Genomic DNA, 21056 nt, shown 5'->3' on the forward strand with positions numbered 1-21056 from the left:
AAGGCTGCCTTTCTGTAGAGACCAGGCCCCCTGCTATCACAAGGTCCACACAATCAGCTGAGATTACAGCAAACACTTCATTCTAGTCACCTTTCGACATCTCCACTCTGACCATTTCAATATTCAAAGCTGATCATTACCAGTGATTACTTCAAATCTGACTGGCCACATTGAACTCACAGACCATTCAGAAGATGTGGAAACTGCTTGAATTTTTTTCCATTCTACAGATAAGAACCCCTAGAGCTCAAAAGGGAGAATTGTACTCATTCCCGCCCCAGGGTAGCTGCCCCAGGGTAACCTGGGTCTCTGCAATGGAGCCAGGAGCCCGCTTATCTCCACAGTAGAAGCCTCAGGGAGGCTGCTAAAGTGACACTTCTCTTTGTGGGACCTCAAAGGTCCCCACCCTAACCTTGAGATTTTCTGATTCTAAGTGGGTGCACTGTGGAGAGTGGTCTCAGCCTTGGGATCTTGGGTTCCGATTCTAAGCACATCCAGAGCCATGTAGATGGAAGGGGCTGCTCTCCCAGTTGTGGCTCAGAGCTTACAATGCCTGCCAGCACACTGTGCCCAAGCTGCCTGCCTCTTTGCCTAAGCGCGTCTCTTTTCTTCTTCCTCTGGCCTCTGCACGCCCAGCCCCCTGGCGAGCGGGAGGTCTTTGACCTCTCCATGATTCCGTAGTAAGACCACAAAACCCAGTCTTACCACCCTCTGCCCCCCGCCCAAGTCTCACTCTTCCAATGTAGAGTCCCATCTTCCTCCTTAAGTAGAGGGGGATAAGCCTTCTGGCTTGGGCCTGGCTCTCCTGCTAAAGGTTTAAAATAAAGCTTTCTCCCCAGTGACCTGTTGCTCCTACAGTTGCCCCCTAGTCCTTGGCAAACAGTGTTATTCAAGCCGTGTGGGTGTCCAGGTCCTTCCCTGCGCTTAGCTTACACAGGCCTAGGGTTCCCCTCTTTGAGAGTGCTTTCGCCGCCGCCTCGTTAGCGGCCCGCGTGCATGCTGTTGTTGCATCTGGCAAGTGGGGAGGCACCTGATACTCCCTGCACTCTAGGCTGGGACCAGACAACAGTGCTCCTCACTGACTGATAGCCCCAGCTTCCCACTGGGCCCATCTAATGGAGTTAGCCAAGGGGTCCGGCTAGTTCCCCCACCTCAAGGGCATGCTCTTCCCAAGATGTGAACACAAATCTGCTAGCTCCCCATTAGCCTCATCTTTCTCCCAGGGTTTGATGGGTTTGAACTGATGACTTTGTGGTTAACAGTGTAATCCAACGTCTACCCCAACAACACCATCAATTTAGCTACACTCGACTCACTCCAGTTTACAAATGGGAACATGAAAGATCTGCAGTGAACTGCCCAAGGCAGCGACTGAAAATCAGCTGTTTAGGAAAAGTTTCCCATTCCTTCTCCCCTCCCCAGAAGGCTCTCCCAGGTCCTCCCGCCCTTTATTCAGCCGCAGAGGAGATCCAGTAGAGAAAGCGACTCTCATGTTCAGGACTTGCTCTGTTGTCCCACTTCCGGCTCTGGAAGTTTCCAGGCCTCCACAGTACAGCCCAGACACTCTAGTATCTCAAGTCTCTTCTAGGCCTTCCCCACCCTGCCACTGCCCCTTCTTCATATGTCACCAACAAAACAATCCCATCATCCCTAACACATGCCCTAGCCATTGGTTGTGTCAGAACATTGCGTTGCCTTCCTAAAGTACCCACTGCCCTTCACCTCTGCCTGCCCATCTATCTGGTCCAAGCCCAGATCTCACCTCTTAAGTGATGCTTCTCTGAGCATACAGGCAAATGCCCCTGACCTCCCTCCGGCTGACCCTCTGAGCCACCCGCCTACAGGACTCTTGACCCCAAAGGAATGCTGTTTGTTGCCTTTGGGGAACTAGCAGTAGCCCCTGGAAGAAGGGCCCACTCTGATCCCTTCAGCCCCTCTCCCTCCCTTACTGCCAAAAGTGTGTCTTAGCCCACTTCTGATTGCCTGAATTGAGTCAAACTCATCTGTGTTAGATCTAGCCCCCAGCCTCCTCCCTGCCCAGCTCCCTGGATGAGAACTCCACTGAGCTTCCGTCAGTGTTTGGTGAATGACTGAATGAGCCTTTGTGGCCTGGGAAAGGTATAAAGCCGGCTAGAGCTGTAGGAAAATGCTTGTGTGGAAGACTACTAGCTGGGTCTCAGATCTGATCCTAGGTCAGTTGTCCCTGGTTACTTTGAACCCTTTCGCCGAGACTCACTGACTTCTTTCAACCAAAGGGGGAGGGAGGGCTGCTGTACTCTCACAGGAGACCCTGCAGAGCCCCCTTCCAAGTATTGCCCCCAGCTTGGAACCAAGACCTCCTGATGAAATCCAGAGTGGCCTGGCAAAAGGGTGGGAGGGCTGTTGGACCCTGGAGCAGGGGCCCTTCTCTGGAGGCACTAACATAGGTGAATGGTTAACCAAAGGGAGGGCTTCTCTCTGTTCTTCCTCCTCTGCCAGGGAGTTTGCTTTTAACCAGTGACCTTTCTGGGAGGTGTGCAATCTGAACAAAGTTGAACACAGTCACAGATGGGTGAATTCCCATCTTTCTCCGCGCCTGCGTCCCTGCCCTGGGATATACAGCCCGCCCGCTAGGTGCCTTGGCTGGCAACAGCAAAAGGCACATGCACCCGGAAAACGAAAGTTGAAAATGACCCTCTGACCCTTTAGGAAGCCTGAGCCTCCGCTCGTAGAAGTAAAAGAAAGTGCGGTCCTAAGGAAGATCAAGCCACGTTAATCAGGTTGAATTTAACAGAAGGAGCCTTTTGGGATCGATCCCCTGCCCAGCCTCTGACTGGTGATTCCCGCCTGCTGGAGCCCCTTTCTCCACCACTCTGGCCCTCAGGACCCCTGCGGGCTCACTGCATGAGACATTTGCTGGCTGATCGCTCACCACCAGGGTTCCCAGGGGACACACACACACACACACACACACACACACTTTTTTGTGTAGCGCACACTGGCTTGCCGTTCCATCCCTCTGCACTTCATTGAGTTTGGGGAGACTCACCATCCAGCCGCACTGCTTTTGTTGGGGTAACTTCCATTCTCTGCCATGGTCCCATCCTCTCCGAGTGCCAGTTGACCAGGCCAGCCGTGCCATCTCCACTTTCATGTGTGTGACTGTTTTGGTGATGGTGGTGGTGGTGGTGGTGGTGTGGGGAGTGGGGGAGAGTCGGTAAACTTACCAGGGCCTGGCCTCTGACTAGGCATGAGCTGGGCCTTTGGGAGGTTTGGAGCGTCTTTGGTTTCATAGTGTTCATCCCCAAGTCACGGCGAGCTGAATATGTGCAGGCAGCCAGTGCATGTGAGCACCTCTCTGTGATCTTCCCGAAGCAGCCAGGCCACACTGCCAAGCAAGCAGCTCCGAACGCCAGACCGAGTTTCTAAATCCAGGGAATCCAAGAGGAGGAAGAAACCCTGAGGGGACTCCCTGCCCTCATGTTGGTGTCGGCTTTATCCCCGTGCCCTGCCCTGGCCTCGTGCCACAGGCAGGAAGGTAGGGGTTCGTGTAGTCCGGAGAAGGATGGAAGGGTAGAGGAAGGACGGGCCCAGGCTCATGAAAAACATGTAAAACCCTAGACAGGCTGTGCCGTGGGGAGACTCCCAGTGGGAAAGAGCGGGAACCCCCCTCTGCAAAGCAATTTGTGGCTCTCCTACAGGTCCATGCCCTGACCGTCTTTAAAGAAACATTTTATTTTCAATACAGAGACACCCCTTGATGTAGCAGTAAAACACACCACCCCTGAGAGGCACATGGCTGTGAAGTGTCTGGGTATGTAACTCCCGTCCTTGCCTGCAGGGAGGGCTTGGTCCCACTGGCCTGGTCATCCCTCCAGAGGTCACCCCTACCCCCCTGGTGCCTGGGTCTCCGAGGCACTGACGTGTGGGCCCGAGGTCTGCTCAGACAGGAGCCCCTCTAGCCGGGCACCGCCCGAGGATAGGGGGGTCAGTGCTGTCCTTCACCAACAAGAGTTCCTTTGAGAACTCTGCTCCCTGCCCCCCACTTTTAAGATGGAAGTCAAATTTTCGGACTGTGCTGTGCAGAGCAGAGAGGTCACTAGGCCCTAATGCATTTACCATTGACTGCCCCTCTTGTAGTGCGTCTATTAGTGAGTAATTTGATTTGTACCTATTCATTTGCAGTCCCTGCAGGAGCCTGGAGCTGGCCCCTGGTATAATTGGTGCTGTCTCTATTTTTACATCATTAGATTAGCCCCGACTCCTGGCCACTTGTTGTCTGCGCTTGTCTGTCCATTTATACAACCTAATGTAACACAAAATTCATTACTGATCACATTACTTTCAACTCTGAAGCCAGCCTTGTGATAAACATTTGGTTAACCCCTTCCCACCCACGGGAGGGCTGGCAGAACAAATGCACTTCCCCTCCACAGGCAAATCGATATCTTAATACAGCAAAGTGGAATTGCATTTCTAGCTTTGTTATTCCTCATGGAGGAGCAAGTGGAAGGCTGGCCTGAGCTGGCGGAATGGAGTAATGAATAGAGCCCCGGCACCGGCAGCCAGTCTGCCAGCCCAGCCTTTCTCCTCTGGACCGGTGGCACCACGGCAATTAATTGAGCCTTGTGACCCCCCCCCCCCAGTCCCGGGCTGCAGGCTGAAGCACACAGGCGGGGCCCTAAAAGACAGTTACAGAAACCCTGAACCCCCGCGATGTTATGCCCTTTGCTAGGGCTTGGCCGAAGACCAAGTGAGCAAGGAAGTGGGCTAGGTTCCTTAACATCTGACTTGTGTAAATACTACCAAGAAATTATTGCTGGAAATGAAAGCGTACCATTTTGGAAACAAGCACGCGGAAAGCTCCCGATTCAGAGCCAGGCCAGGGCTGTTGGAATGATTTGGTCTACCTGTCCCAGGTGTGTGCTTCTGGCTCACACAGGCCAGGCAGGCTGGTGCTTGGTTCTAGCCCCACCTGGTTTGGGAGCAACACATGGGACTCTAGCATGGGAGGTGGCCAATGGTCTCTGAGGGACCCCAGCAAGCACAACTAGCTCTGTTTCATCCAGAAGACAACCCCCCCCCCCCCGCCCCAATGCTTCCACCCCGTGACTCCCTCCCCTGCATCCGTTTGTCTCTGGGTAGCATCTACACCCACTATAAGTCATTAACTTGCAGCTGTTTGTTTCAAAAGGAAAAATACCCCCCACTTATTAAACTCCCATAAAGCCGGTACCACAGTGATTAGAAAAATCGGCACAGAGGAAGTCGAGTGGAGCCCATTACCATGAAAGTCATAAATCCCAAAGTAAAAAGGACCCATAAACTGAAGATAGTCCATTGGGAAGGGAAGCTGGAAAAAGCAGGAATATTCTGTTCGAATATGGGGAAGTCCTGAACGAGAGACCCAAGAGGGGACAGCACTGAAGCCCTGGGTTAGTGCGGAGGACACGCTCCCTCCCTCCCTCCCTCCCTCCCACAGAGGACTGCACCCACACCCTGCTGCCTCTTAACCCACTCAGACCCCTGACAGGCCAGAAATGACCGGCCAGTCTGTGAGACATAGGGATCCTTGGGACACTGTGAAAACCCAGGTGCCATTAGGCTGGTTTCCCCCCGCCTTTCCCAACGATTCTCATGGGATGAGGAGGGTTGTATGTGGTGTGTGTGAGAGAGAGAGAGAGAGAGAGCTAGAGCGCGCGCAGGGTGGGGAACGCCCCAGGCATAGCCCCCTTGAGGTTGCCAGGAGAAAGAGGAAGAGCTATGGGCAGTTTGTCTCTCCCTGCCTGGTGGTAGGAAGCTCCATTTCCCACTGAGGGGCTGGAGGGTCAGGCCAGAGAATAGGAAGCTTCAGGAACAGGACTCACATCCCCAAGACTCCACAATAATAGCTCTCAAGTGCTTCTTGTTGAAGGCACCCTCTGGGCAGGGTCTTGGAAGACACACCCATATCTAGGCAGTGGAAAGTCGGACCTGGTGTGTCTCAGGGGCGTGGGGCAAGCCTAGGCCCACCGCCATCTCCTTAGAGAAGGGAGGACCCTTTCAGGAGGATGGGAGGCACCAGCTCCCCACCCTCAGAGCCCACCACTACCTTGCTGAGCAACTTGCCTGCTGCTTTGGCCCCCCACTGTTAATCCTGTCGGGTGGACAAGGGGAGCAGGGTGTGTGTGCGTGGGAGCGGTTGCGTGTCCCACACTGACCCCAGCCTGTGCCTTTGCAGAACCAGACAGACCAGTGCAGAGGGGAGTGGGCCCACCACTGGTAGAGATCTGTTCATCTCAATGGAAAAGAGGGAAAGCCACATCTTACTAAACTCTTCGGTTGCATTGTAGGGAATTTAATTACATTTGGCCATTTGAATGAGAACCAGATGTGGCTCTGGCTTGTCAGGCCAGCAGCGTTCGGGAGCCCAGTCTCCCCTGCAGTCTGCAGGCCCCTGTGCTATCTCATAGCTTTGGAGATAGCTCAAGAAGCCCCCTGCCTGAGAGCTCGTGGCTGGACTTGAGGAGACAGGCAGATCAAGGGCAGCTGCCAGACACCTGGTTCAAAGGGAGGGTTTTCAAGTCCTGTCTCCTCTCTGTAGCCATGCGGAAGGGGTATGTTTCCCGGCGCCTGAGACAGGCCCTCACCAGCACCCGCAGCCACATGCAGACACACACACGAAGGCATTTCACAGCCACCTGGCCAGGCGGTCTCTGGCACCAGGTTGAGTCAGCTGTGCTGCCGGCTCTGAGTGCCTCACGTGTTGTCTGCTGAGGCTCTGCCTCGTGTGTCTGAGAACTAGTGGTAGAGAAGGCACTGGTGGCGTAGTGATTTGGGCGTGGGTTGCGAGCCATAGGTTAGCAGTTCAAAACCATCGTCTTCTCCTTGGGAGAAAGATGAGGCTTTTGACTTCTGCAACAAAGTTCCAGTCTGGGAAACCCACAGGGGAGCTCTACCCTGCCCTGTAGGGTCACTCTGAGTCACAGTCGACTCCGTGATAGTGAGTGTAAAGGGAGGAACGCCTCCTTCTGGCCTTCTGCCTGCTTTGGACCCCAGAGCTGCCAAAGCTTTTAATGCAGAAGACATGACAAGAATGGGGTCCCTTGATGTGGCTGATGCCTTTTCTCTGCCTTAAAGCCCCTTCCACATCCAGTGAGGTTGCTACAGCAGACCTCCCAACCTGTCCAACCGAGGAGAAGTGAAGGGACTTGCCCAAGCCTTCGGCAGGTCGATGAGAACAGGGGTCTCGAGGCCATTCCACAGGTCGGCAAAAGACGTGGGACCCCACCAGTCTCAGCCTCCTGAGGCAGTGCCCCTCCTCCTGGCCAGCCACAGTGAGGGGGCTTCGAGCTGGAGACGTCTCCCACACCAGGCTGAGATCAAACTATGGCTCCCGTCAGAAATCTAGAATCTCTCCAAAGCAGGAAGTTGTAAGCCTGGCCAGCTGAGCTTTTCAGGCCCCAAGGACAGCTTGTTAGGACCGGATGCTGGCCACCGCCTGGGTCAGGATTTAAGGCTGTATCATGGGTCACTGGGCCTGGGGCACCAGTCAGGGCGGTCTGGGAAGGTGGGTCTGCTTGCTTTGCCCATAAAATAGAGATGTGGGAAGGTGTGGATTTCCCGGGAATTGAGTGGAACAGCCTTTCTGGTTCAAGGCCTCCCCAGCCTGGGATTGATGTAAGGTCATGACCTCTACAGGAGGGATCTTCAAAAAGTCAGGCTGGCACATCCTCGTCTCAACCCTCCGCCCCACACACATACACCACCATTGCAGGACAATCTGGGTTGGGGTGTAAGCTACTCTGCATGGGAGTCAGATGCCCCCTTGCCCGACACCCATGTGTGCACCCCACTAAAGTGGGGGTACTGATGAACATGGGGCAGAGCTCTGATGTCCCTCCCTCCCGGTCTCTCCCGCCCTTCTACTCTCCAACATTCCCAACCTCCCCAATCTCCTGGTGTTAATGCCACCCAGGCCGGCTATCGTAAATGAAGTACAGAGATGGAGTGGAGGACACCCCCTCCGGCTACTGGGGCGGGGGGGGGGGGAGGTGAGAGAAAAGACCGTGTCATTGTCCCCATTTTTCTGGGTGGCAGCTAAGGCACAGGAGGCCCCAAACTCTGGCCCCAGCTCTCACCTTCTAGAGGGCACTCAGCTCCCCAGAGGATCTGTGGTCTCCCGCAGGCCTCAGATGAGGGGCTAGGCACCTGTGCGTGAAAAGCGGTCCCAGAAGTCCTGAGCCAAGGGCGCCACAGATTTACCCTCTGCGCTCAGAGCTGAGGGATGCACAGGGCACACTGTGTGCCCTTAGCTCCTGGCTCAGGAGCACGAGCTGGGCCAGGCTGAAGGAGAGCATGGTGAGAGGACCCTGTGGGTTGACAAAGACCCAGGGGACGCGCTGCCTGCCCGCCCACAGACCTCTTCTCGGGAACCCCAGCCTGGCACAGGCCAGCGTCCCCAGAAGTCTGTGGCATCACTCAGCCAGAGGTCTGTGCTGAGGCAGAGGCGCACAGCCCTGGAGCTGACTGGGCCAGAGCCAGCCCCTGGTTCCCGCTGCCCAAGCCAGAAATCCTGTTATCAGAACAAGAAGCCTTTTCCTCTCCACCTCGAACTTTGCGAATCTGACCTTGTCCCTTGTCACGCATGCCTGGGAAGGGAACAAAATCTCTGCTGGGGGAGGGGGGCTTAGGGGGGGACACATGGTGGCTCCCTCTGCCCCAGAGCCTGTCCTCCCAAGACCTCTGTGCAGGTGGACAAAGAGAACCCCTCATTGAGTGGCCAGGGCGGTGTTGCCAGCTCAAAGACTGAGGGAGGCGCTGAGGAGGAGGGTGCCAGCACACTTCAGAGGAAGGCTTGGAGCGGGCAGCCAGCAAAGGTGGATGTGACGGCCGCCTGGGAAGGAGCAGCGCCTTCCTGCAGCTGCCTCCTCCGCCACTGCCCTTGCAGCCTCCTGAGAAGTGCCCGGCCGAGGCTGGCTGGGGACCAGTGTGCCACTGAAGGGTGGTGGGCTTGCCAGAGGCATCTCAGCAAGCTGGCTGAGCAAACTTCTGCCACCCAGGCCCAGCCTGCCGTGAGACAAGCCCTAGTCGTGGCTGCGAGGCCTGGCTGTCTCCAGACCCTCTCTCTCAGGTCCAGCACCAGAACACAGGCACGCCTGCTTCGTCCCCTGCTCTCCCAGCCCCAGGCCCAGGGTGTAGGCCCCTGGTTGACAAAATTGATTGCTTGAGACAGGCAGCAGGCCTGTGGCCCCGTTTCCCACCACAGAGCATGTGGGAAGGGGCTGCAGATCCCTCGGCTCTTAGGGACCATACCTCCCTTGTCTTCCAACTGGGAACCCTCCTAGAGGCGGGCCTGAGCCAGCTGTGGCCAGCGAGCAGGCTCTGGGCACGACCAGGCAGTATGGCTGCTGTTCTGTTGCGCCCAGCTCCCCTGAGGGGCAAGTGAGCCCACCCCAGGGAAAGGCTTAACCACAGTGCCTGCTAACTGGGTGCAGGAGGAAAATCAATGCATGTCAACAGGGTTGGAAATTTATTTTCCAACTTAGACGTGGGTATTTGCAACCAGTAAGGAGGGAAATTAAAAGCTGTAAACACCATCGCCATCTTCCTCCCCAACCCATTTCTTGATTAAAAACAAAGGATCCTTTGCAAGCACATGGAGGCCAAGCTAATGGGGACCCAGGCAGCAGAGCAGGGAGAGGGTCCTGGCGTCCGAGGGGTAATCCGATCACTACCACATCGTCATGCTAGCGCACCTTTGGTGGGTGGCTGCAAGACACACCTGTGAGTCTCTCCGAGGAGGATTTCATCACACTGTGAAGTAGATGTTTTCCTCACCTTCAAGAAACGGAGAGCTGGAGATGTTGAGTAACTTGTCAGAAGCCTCCCATGTGCCCACAGCCTAGCCTGGATGGTGAACCACTTGCCTGAACCCACCCATCCACGCAGGTCCTGAGCCCTCAGCGTGCACCCACCCACCTCCTCAGCCCTCGAAGGCAGTGAAGTAGGAGGGCATTCTCAAATGTTCTCCCTCTTCACTGCCGGAAGCGGTGGAGCTGTGGGTGCTGGGGCTTACTCAGTCCCCAGGCCCAATCCCACTCCCACCAGGCTGCCTGGGTGGTTAACTTGAGACGGGAGGCATGTGCTTGCAGCCGAAGCCCCATAAAAACACTCTGCTAATCCCTTTAATGGGCAACGTCATGAGCCTCTAAATGGACATAGCAGGGCTGGCTGGAGCCTCTGAGGGACCAGAGGGGCTGGGCCCTTTTGTAGTGGGCAAAGGATGAATCAGGGCTCCCCAGTAATTTCTCCCCATCCACGTGCACCCACAACCACAGCACTGCACCGGCCCCATGTAGGGTTTGGATCCAGGTCTCCCCATGATGTCCCTGACACTTGAGCTTCCCTAGGGGTCCCTGAGTGGCTAGGTATGGCTGCTACCAGGCAGTGCCAAGCCTGAAGTCGACCTTTACATCTGTGGGGGCTCCCCCCTCACCTTCACCAGCTCTCCCCAGGTCTCCCTTAGGTCCTGTATCCCCAGTACATCACCCTCTTGCCATTCTGTCCACTCCGCCCGGCACTTGGGATGCAGCTCTGACAGGCTGGCACTGGATAATTCCCTGTGGCAGCTGGAGACAGGAAGGATCTTCCCAGAACCAGAGACCCCCAGCCACCTCCCGGGGCAGAGAAGCCCCTGCCTGGCTTACCAGGGGCAGGGTGTCTCTAGGAAAGAGGGCGGTCCTGGGGCAAGCGTGATGACAGAGGGAGAGGCCACAGAGGCAGGAACGAGGCTGCCTCGAGCCCTGTCCGTGCGCATCTCTGATGCCAACGAGGCTCAGTACGCATCATCTGTGTGCCCCTAGCCCTGGGGCAGGGCTCCTGCGGCTCCATATCCACTCACAGTGACCTCCCATTGTGTCCCCCTTGGCACTCACTCTGCCCACACTGACACCATTGAATGAATGCGGGCAGGTGCCCTGTGAATGGGTCAATGTGCGGACCCTCCTTGCCCGCTCCCTCACTGACTTCAGGAGTTCTGGCTCATCCCATAGTCTCCATGTCCTGAGGGGGGTACCCAGCTTGGGGAGGGAGGGGGCACCGCCAGTGATGGGCAGCAGCTTCACGATGCTAGAGTTCTCATCATCTCGGTGCTGTGACTGCACCGGCCTCTCGGGTGGCCTGCAGCACCCAGCGTGAAGGGCCCCTTACGCCTCCTTGGGTTTGCTGCCTGCAAGATGGGGTAGCTGGAGGCACAAAAGAGAATGGGGCGTTTGGAGGAGATTGTCGGGGTCTGTGTCCAGCCACGTATCCAGCAGCTTCTCATTCCCACCCCCTCCCTGACATTCAGGCCGAGAGAGCAACCCCTGTCAGTTCACTTTCCCCGGGGCCAGAATCTCTGGCTCTGAAAGGAGAGGTCGCCCCGCTCTTGTCCCAAGTCGACCTCAGCTGCTGGAGAGCTGTCTGGTCCTGGGACTGGGGGACAGCGGTGAGGGGTGTCTCAAGAGTGAGTAAGAAAGGCAGCAGCCTAGAGCTGGGCCACAAGCCAAGGAGTCCGAAGGCCCAGAGGTGCCCCGGGAAACTCGCGTCTGTCTTCCTCTCCTCCCTGTCCCAGCATCCCACCCGCATGGGCTCCCGTCTGGCAGTGCATGGGCCCCGGCCCTCCTCACCCTATTCCCAGAGCTGCTTCTCATGTGCGCTGTGTGGCTCCTCTCCCTCCTGCACCCCCATGCCGAAGGGGGTCTTGGCTCCGTCATCCAGTTTCACCATCTGGGACCCAAAGGTGGGCCGGTCCCAGCGGCTCCCCCACATGCATGTCACTGCCCTCCTTCCTTGATGGGAAACTCCTGCTAGGAGCTTGGCCCCCACGTCCTGTTCCCCCACCCCCGTGTGACCACCCGCGTCTCCTCACTCCCACGCCACCTGCTTGCCGGGATCAGTAGACTTCTCGGTCGTTGTCCATACCTGTTCCAAAAAGATTCCTCAATGCTTTTCTTTTCAAAAGGGAAAAAAAAAGGAAAAAAAAAACAATGCCAACAGCCCAGCGTCCGTGAGCACCCCAACAGTAACAAAGCATGCGCTCGCGACGGAGGAAGGTAAGGCCACCCTTTCCCTTTGCCGCTTGCTACCAGGGCTGGGCTGCTGGGCTGCCTCGAAGTGGGGAGGCTGTGTGCACCCCCTGGGCCACCTCCACTGCCCACACATACTCCTTTTCCGACTGGGCAGGGAAGAGGAGGAAAAAGGTTGGGCTGAAGGCAGGTGTCACAAAGTACCCAACAGACTGTCCCAGGAACAACTTGGTTTCCACCCTTGGCCACGGCATTCCCGCATCTCGTGAGCACTGGATGCCTGCCCTGGGTTGGCACTGGGGACAGAGCAGTGAATAAGCCACAGGCCCCAGCCCAGCCCCAAGGGTCTGTCTCTACCTGGGAGACCCTGTGGGCAGACGGTGTACTCCAGAGCATTAAAAGGCCACAGCGGGAGTCTGTGGGGGCCCCATGGGCCAGGGAGGCAGACACTGGGGGAGATAGCAGGCCCCGTGGGCCGGAGAGCTGTGATGAGTTGCTCAGCAGCCAGGAGAAGTGGGAGCACAGACACCACAGCCCTTCATTCCTGGCAGCCCATTGTGCAGTGTGAAGGAGTTGGAGACTTTACCTGAGGGCTTTAAGATTCAGGAAGTCTTTAAGCAGCGTGGAGACAGGATTACCGTTGGTGTTGAAGATGCATCAAGGTGGCTGCGGCCTGAGGGTTGGCTTGGACAGGGGCAGTCTGGCGGTTGGTCTGAGACCTCCATGCATAGCCCTGCTGCCCACAGTAGGAAGCCACTGACATTGGCCAGCTGGAAGGGATGAATTGACTTTGAAGAGGGACCAAGATATGCGAGAGATAGGCAGCAGAGCCTGGGCAGTGGGCTTGCCGCTTCCCTCCCACCCCAGACCTACCTGGTAAAGGGGAGCCATAGAGGTGCAAGAGTCTAGCACTCTCTAAAGGAGAAAGACCCGGCGCCCTGCTCCCATAAAGGTGACAGTTTAGCAACCCCCGCGGCACGGTTCTGCGCCACCCCATGGGTCCCTGTGAGACCACGTCAACAATCAATGGACAGAAACACGTGGGCAAACCCCCACAGAGCAGCAAATCCGTCCTGTAAGCCCCCTGGCCGTCCCTGCAGTGTCACCTGATGGGCCGGACGTGGCTAGCGCTGCGGGTCCTATGCTTGGTCCTGGGCTCTGGTGTCCTCCACATCCTTGGCAGCAAGACCACGTCGATGGTTTACCTCAAGACCTCTGGGCCTGTCCCTCTGTTCTGGAAAAGGGACCCTCTTCCCCAGCCTAGGAGCCTTTCCTGCTCCTTCACCTGGGGCTTCTCCCTTGGGCCTGCTGTCCAGGACCCAAGGAAGCTCCTGCCTTCCTTGCTTTGCAGTGTGTGTGTCTCCTGCCCTCCTGGCCCTGCTGTCAGCGCCCCCTAGTGCCGGGACAGCCCTGCGTGAGGCAAGGGCCTCTGGGACCAAAGGAGGGCCTCTCACCGCCAACTTGGCTTGCTTGGGGCTGGGGAGGGAGTGGCAGAGCTGTCTTGGAGCCTGAAGTTTCCATATAGATCTAGCATCTTTTCTTTGCTTTCCCATTCTTTGATGGCACCGTGGCCTCTGCGCCCCAATAGGGACAAGAAGAGCATGCCCAGCAGTCATCTTTCTTTCTATACATCTCCAGAAAATTGTTGGCGTTCCCCAGGGTTGCAGCCCCAAAGGGCAGCATCTCTTGAATGTCCGAGGCCGTCCGAACCAGCCTTCTTCTCTGCCCATGATTCACATATACCAGAACTACTGCCTGGCAGGGGCCTCAGGGTTGGCTCCAGAGACAAACCCCACTCCCCTACCCCGCGTCCCCTGCCTGAAGTTCCAAGGGAAGACAGTGCAGATGCCCCCTCCCCCTCCCACCACCCCATGCTGCTCTTGCTACTGAGCAGCCCCCACGTTTGGGGATGGCTTGCAGAGGATGGGGGTCAGTGGTTAGCTCCTGGATGGTAGTGGTTAGGAGCTAAGGCTGACACCCACTCCCTAACCAAAGCCAGCTGTGTCACGTATGTATGGTGGCAGGGGCCTGGGCGCCAGTGCAGATGGCAGATAAAGACCTGAACCAACGCTATGTTAAGTTCAACTGCTAAGCAGACCTTGACCTCAAATGAGTGCTTTGCAGGCCTGAGGTGGGCAGTAAAGGCCCCCCAGTCACAGGCTGGCAGACCTTGGAGAAGGCTTGGCTGCAGGTCGGCACATCTAGAGACTCTCCGGGGAGGTGGGCACCCACATCTCCGAGCCCAGGAGGAGGGGTTGTAGAGGCATGTAAGTAAACTGGCTACGTGCAGAGCGCTAAGAAGTAATCCCTCTTGCCAGCACCCAGCAAGTAAGGAGCTTGCTTTCCAGTTCACTACCACCAAGTCCCCATCTGGGGAGGCAACATGGCGGGCAGTTCAGATGACAACTGCAGACAGAGATGGAGCAACTTACTGTGTACAAGATGACCACACAGCTGGCATTGGCCAGGGAGGGTGGTAGAGGATTTGGGATGCTCTCTGCTTGCTTTATAGACACTCTGAGCATGTGTATTCTGAGGGACCTCCCGGAAACCTGACAACTAAGAGTGTAGGAGGCAGGAAGTAGTCCAGACAATCGGGCTCTCTCTGGACAGTAGGAGGGAGTCCCCTCAAACTAGGTCTTCCATCCTATAGGGAAACAGGACCCTGCCCAGGGGGTGCAGAGAAGAGCCGAGGCCTGAGCAGCAGGCAGTGTGCAGGGGTGAGAACAAGTGAGCCAGGGAGTGGTAAGCCAGGTTCCAGGGCACGCAGGCAGGGTAGGCGCAGGCAGGGACACTGCCAGCCTTCCCCTGCTCTGGCTTCCTCCTGCCTGGCTGACCTGGAGATCCAAGGCAGGAGACACCCCCCACCCCCCGTGGAGCTGAAGAAGTATGCCGCCTGAGCACCAGTGTGTGAGTGGGTCTGGGCGCGTGCCCTGTGCTGCCCACACAGATCAGCTGGGCAGCTGTGTACATGGCCTAAAGGGCTGGGCCGCCCCCAATTTGGAGGACTGTGCTCTAACCCCTCCAACCAAGGGCTCTTCTCCCTCCTCCTCTGAGCCGTCCCTGCGATGCTACCGCCTGACCCATGTGGGGAGCAGGTGGGGAACCTCCTGCGGAAAGCTGAAAGTGAATCCAGATTGGTGGTCCCAGGCAGGCAGCCTGGCCAGGGTGTGCCTCCACCCTCCCAACCCCTTCTGACCAGCCCTGGCCTCTCCTTGTCTTGCAGAACTGCAGCGAGAGGGAAGCATCGAGACTCTGAGTAACAGCTCAGGGTCCACCAGCGGCAGCATCCCGAGAAACTTCGATGGCTACCGATCTCCACTCCCCACCAACGAGAGTCAGCCCCTCAGCCTCTTCCCTACCAGCTTCCCATAGGTACCAGCCACCTGCTTCTGCCTGGCCGGCCCACTCCCCTGCTGGAGGAGGGAAGAGGAGACGCCGCCCTCCCATCTCAGCTCTTCTTACGGCAACCTTCCCCAAGCTTACCCTTTCTGGATCAAGAAGACACCCTTTTCCCAAGCACCTCAGCGCCCTTTGACTTGGGCCGAGGAGCTGTGAACAGGAGAGGCTCCAGGAGCCCAGCCCCCTCCACCATTGGCACACGACACCCTGCATTGGATCCGAGTTTGCATTTTCTAACCTACCCACAGGGGGCCTGGGACTGTGCCCAGATCTTGGGACCTGAGTGGGGAGAGGGTGAATGGCCCCTCTGGGCATTCTGACCCTGAGCAGGACGGCCCCAGCCCCAGCCACTTCAGGCTGTGACTCACTGCCCCCAGCTTCCCTTGGTCAGCCAGCCTCCCCCATCACGGGGAGAACTGAGGCCCAGAGTATTAGGGAAGGAAGGAGGAGGGAGAAGCCTCCCCTGCCTCCTGCCTTTCCCTTCCTTATTTTTGTCTTATATCTAAGCCCTTGTGCTCCGGTCCGGTTCTGTTCAGTGAGGGAAACTGGTTACTGAGGCCCTGTCAAAAAGTGCACGTCTTGTCCAATAAATCACGCTGCGATTGGTGTCTATCCCTGAGTTGCTGGGGCCAAGGGCCTCCTCAGAGGTTGATCAGAGCCCCCTGTGGGCCTGACCATGTGCCCCTGACCCCGACCCCTCAGCACCACCACTTGAGCGCCAGCAGGGCTTGGGCAGGCACTGAGGGAAGGGGTGGCGTGGTTCTGCATTATGAGTGGGGTCTGGTTGATACCCTTCCTCGATTCTCCTTCCTGGCACCAGAATCAGTGAGCTCTGGGGCACCCCGGGCTCAGAGCCTGTCCAGATGTGGTCAAGACCGGTCATACCTCTGGCCTTATATTTGAGTCCCCTCTCTTCAAACCCAGAAGATGAGAGCGGGGGTCAGCTGAAGGTGGGTCTAATGAAGACTGGGTGACAAGCTCCTGTTCCCCCTCCCAATTCCAGAGCTGGAGACTAGCAGAGGAGTGACCAGGTGTGTGGCGCAGGGCAAGTCATGCCCGGTCCAGCCTCCCCAGACAAGCCAAGTCTTTGGAGGATTGAAGGAAACCCACTGAGCCAAGTGTAGTTTCGGGTGATGTTTAATGTTACAGCCAAGAGTGGAGTTCACAGTCAAACCCCACCTCCCCATTTATCCCTCTCCCAACCGTCCATATGCACATGCTGAGGGAGGGGAGCAGCTCCTAGAATGCCTGCCCCTTCTCAAAAGCCTCCGGGCACCTGAGAAAAGGGCGAGTCTTCGGTCCCCTTTGCCACATCAGCTGAGCACATTGAGAAGAGGCGCCTTGGTCACACTAGGCTTTGTAAGCCGCACACACAGCCAGGCCTAGGGCGGCCTAAGCCAGTCCCTCCTGCCTGGGAGCCTGTGGGCTAAGAAATCACATGCCAGACTGAGGCATGCTGGGAAACCTCAGGAGGCCTGGGCACTACCAGTTGCGTCGACTAAGAGGGGCAGCTTTTCCTCATTTCTGAACTGGAGCCATTGGGTGGCTACCATGTCCCACCCCTCCCTACCCCCCACCAGAGCAGTGTTGCCATCTAAAGGGTGCCAGGAAAGTGCCACCAGGCCACTGTGCACTCTGCCCATGGTCTGGCTCCCAGGGTATAGGTCTTGAACTCTGGGAAGGCAACCCCCTTTGAACCCACCTGAGGGCACGCGGATGGGGCAAAGACCTTGCACTCAGGAGCTCTCTCCAGCTATGCCGGGAACCCGCTGGCAGCCCAGCCCTCTCCCCAGGAGGGCAGAACAGCTGTGGCCTCCTCCACTCAGGGAAAGTGGTGGGTGTCCGGCTGGCCTGGCAGGCTGAGCTTGCAGGACAATCTGGTTATTCATCTGCTCACAGCCACACAACTCTTTGAGTATGTGGGGGGAGGGGAGGATAACAGAGGCCAGATAAGCTGGCCCCAAGCTGCTTCTAGCACTGGGGTTATCAGAGAGGCCCTGGGCCTGGCCCCTGGCTAATTGGGAAGGTTATAGACTCCGCCTGTAATCAGCTGGAAGTGAGAGCCGGCCACCGGCTGGGGGACCTTAATGCTCCCTGGGCCCAGAGCAGCCCGCCTGGGTCCCCTGCAGATAACCTCCAGGGCCCTCTCCACCTTGCCCCTCAGAGTGAGGCAGACCTCCCTGAGGGCGTCACCTGGATGGCCTACCAGGTGACTGCACGGAGTCACGTGACCCTGCTGATCCTCACAAGACTGCCTGCTAAATGGGCAGATCACCATGGACGCTCCCTCAATTTTATGCAGGGAAAAAAATCGCTTCCTAGGCACTGATGGAATCTGGAGCAGTAGCTCCAGGAAGGAGGGGGCCTGTCTGAGATTGATGTGAGGAAGGGCCCAGTGATCCCACGGCTAATCCAGGCACCCAGCTCTAAGAAGCCCGGGTGTCAGCTCCTCTGGCAGTGGGCGCCCCACAGGCAGCTGGGGCCTGAGACTGGGAACAGCTTCTCGCCAGGACTTCTAACCAGTTCAGCCTGGTCCCACCCCCAGCTGAGAATGGGCATTTCCAAGCTAGATGTACTGAATCCACATGGACAATTTAGCAAGATCCCCAAGATGATTCTTAGAGACCCCCAATTGGGGCTTTTGTTAAAATGTAGATCCCGAGTCAGTATATCCAGTTTACATGTGAGTTCACAGCAAGGGGGAAACAGCAATGGGCCTCTTGGGAAACCCTGATTTCCACAGAGGAGGCAATCTCTAAACTAGGTTTCTTCTAGATTTTGCAGCTGGGAAGCCTGAGGCTCAGAAAAAGACATGGCCTTGGCCAAGGTTACCAAGCCATACAGCTAGTCTGTTGACCCTATCTGCGCCTGGCTGCCTCCCTGTCCAGCCGTGCCCTTAGAAGGGGCCAGAATCCAAGGTGTCCTGGGCCCCACATAACCCCAGGATGCTGATCCCATTCACCCAGCCACCCCTGAGCCGGCAAGCCCCCTGCCTGAGTCCCACCCCCTACTGACTTTCCTGGGTGACCCTGGCAGACCCAGAACTGGGAACGGTGGGGGCAGGGACAAAGGAAGAGGGCATGTTGAAGGAACAGGGGCAGGAAGTTGGATAGCAATAACATCACCTTCTAGGCCTGGGTGGATTCAGGCTTGTTCAGTTTGACATTTCTGGGGACCCCTCCCAATTCTACCACCACTAAATGTGGCTTTGGGTTAGTTATTGCCCCTCTGGGCTCCGGGCATCTGAATCTGCCAACTGAGGGGAGGTGGAGACCCCCTGCCAGGCCAAGGGATGTGGAGAAGCTGCAGGTGGGAGCATGGGGAAGCATGGTCCGAGGCTGGGAGGGGGAGCTCGGGTGCAGCCCCACTCCTCGCCAACAGGTTTCTGAAGTGGAACTCAAAGTCTGGTGGGATTGTGGTCCCAGCCCCGCGCCTCTCCTCTCCTCTCTGGTGGGCTCCTGGGGGTCCTCCCACCTCCAACCTCGCCTTCAGGCCGCTCAGACGCAAGCTGCCTTCACGTTCTCCAGACCCAGTCCTGATCCCTCGCCCGCCCACACACGCATCTCTCGCCCACCGCTGGGCTCCAGCGGTCCCAGAGCGGTGGAGATAATGGACTGATTCCCCAGGGTTACAGGACCAGCAAGGTTACATTCCCGCAACTGGGATGCGCCCTTGGCCTCTGCCATCCAACCGTGGCTTCAGGCCCAGAACGACCCTGGAGAGTAGAGGGCCGGACCTGGCAGGCCGGGCCTCGCCTTGGTCTTGGCCCGCAAGGCAAGGCAAGGCTAGGGAGGGGGCCCGCACAGTGGAAATAACCCTGCTGCCTCTGTCCTAGCGCATGGGCCGGGCCTGTCGCGGCCGGAAAGGGGTCTCGCCGTCCCTCTCCCAGCCACTTGGCCTGACCCTACAGGAGTAATTGGGGCCGAAAGAAGTAGACGGGAGGCAGCGGCTCCAGAGAGGCTGCGCGCCTGTCAGCTGCAATTTGTCTAAATGGCCGGGACCACTGTGGGCCGGGGTCACGGAGGCCGCGGCCCCCACCCCGGCCAGGCCAGGGACAGCGGGGGAGCCTAGCTCGGCGGCTAACACGGGGCGGGCTGGCGCCAAGGCTCCGGACGGAGAAGCGGGACCCAGCACAACTGTCTGCCTGCCAGGGTGCTTCACCCGCCCCCAAATATACACGCCACCAGCCACGGCGGGAACAGACGTACGCTGTGGCACCCCTACAGCTGGTCACAGGCCTGGGGGCGAACCTGTCACCGGAACTCAGTTTGGGCACACGCGCCCACGCTCCTATACCGCCCCGCCTCGTCAGCGCCACGCGACCCGGGGCAGGTCCCCTTTGCCACATGTCCTCGTTCCCGCCACCCTCTCTAGGCGGGCGCACTCACGCCACGCCCAGTCCCACAGACCCCGACCAGGGCGGGGACCCCTGCGACTTCGAGGCGCAACCTGGGAAAGGTCCCAGCAGCGTTTCCCAGTTTCAGGGTCAAAGGACCGACGGGCCGCCCTGCCCGGCTAGGGATGGCGACCCTCCCAGGCGCAGATGGCCTCCGCTGTCCTCAGTAGTTGCGAGAAGCTGCGGGAGGACTGGCGCGCAAAGGATCGGATGGAGCCCCCAGGCCCGCGCCCGCAGGACGCCCCGGGCCCAGGACGCCCACGGCAGGGAGGGGCGGCTGAGCGCGCGTCCCCCGCCCGTCTGCCAGCCCGGGCCGATGCGAAGTGACAGGGGCCGGAGCTTTGTTGGAGAGCCTCGGCCTCCTGGCGCCAGCCGCCCCCGCCCAGGGGCCCCCCCTCGCAGCCCCGGGCGGCCTCGAGACGCCCCCCGGGGCCTCTTAAAGAGACACGCACTCTCGGCCCCAGAGGAGCCCCCCCCAGGGGCGCTTGTTCCGGGGAGGGGGGAGGGGGACTAGGCCCACGCGGGGAGGGGCCGAGGGAAAGCTGGGCGCCGGAAGGCGCCACTCTGGAGTTGTCGCTCGAGGGTTGCCTCGGCCTTCCCAGTGCAGGTTCTCCAAGAACCAAAGCTATTCCCTGCAGGAGACCTTAGCTGGAGCGTCTGCAGGAGGGCCTCAGGATGGTTTCGGGGGACAGAGTAGGAAAGGGGGTCCCTCAAGGGCAAGCTGGGAACTGCGCGGAGCGCCTGGAAAGAGCCAGTGACCACATTAGTATAGGCCTCGGTGGCCTCGGTTCGGTGGAATCTCTGTCCCGAACGAACGGCTACTCCACGTCTCAGGCGGGTTTCTTAGGCGCTCTCCCAGCCTGGGACCCCGGAACCAACCGCATACAGGTCTTCCTCAGGGAAAATGTTCAAAACGCACATCCTAAGTGGGCACACAAGTGCCGAGAGTGTGTACACACACACACACACACACACACACAGCAAAAGCATCAATGGATTCTCAGGCCCATACTTGATCCTCAGCTAGGAGCGCTACCTGAATTGAACGCTATCTGGGCACCTCACCCGACTTAGCCAACAGCTAGACACGCACGTTTCTCCCCAAGGACCACCGCCACCTCCGGCGGAACCCCGGGACTTTGCCTGGCAAATTTGCAACGGATCCTGCTCTGGCTGCGTAGACTGGAGTCAAGGATTCGTTCTGGGCGGAGACTGGGGACGCAGGAACTACC

At 58.0% G+C, this 21056-nt stretch overlaps 1 protein-coding gene across 7 annotated transcripts in view; it reads left to right on the forward strand.

Annotated features, from left to right (window-relative positions):
- The window catches only part of BCAS3 (BCAS3 microtubule associated cell migration factor), a 553715-nt gene extending 537675 nt beyond the window's left edge, over nucleotides 1–16040 (forward strand). For 3 of the 7 annotated variants that reach the window (XM_075561479.1, XM_075561480.1, XM_075561481.1), the window contains 3 exons: nucleotides 3728–3793; nucleotides 11963–12053; nucleotides 15253–16040. In XM_075561479.1, the coding sequence (XP_075417594.1) occupies nucleotides 3728–3793; nucleotides 11963–12053; nucleotides 15253–15289 (194 nt within the window). In that variant the 3' untranslated portion in view covers nucleotides 15290–16040. The remainder of the gene's footprint in view (nucleotides 1–3727; nucleotides 3794–11962; nucleotides 12054–15252) is intronic. The other 4 variants (XM_075561483.1, XM_075561486.1, XM_075561482.1 and 1 more) reach the window with 2 other exon arrangements.
- Nucleotides 16041–21056: the final 5016 nt, after the last annotated feature.

Source organism: Tenrec ecaudatus, chromosome 10 (assembly GCF_050624435.1).
Source record: "Tenrec ecaudatus isolate mTenEca1 chromosome 10, mTenEca1.hap1, whole genome shotgun sequence".
Classification (NCBI taxonomy): Eukaryota; Metazoa; Chordata; class Mammalia; order Afrosoricida; family Tenrecidae; genus Tenrec; species Tenrec ecaudatus.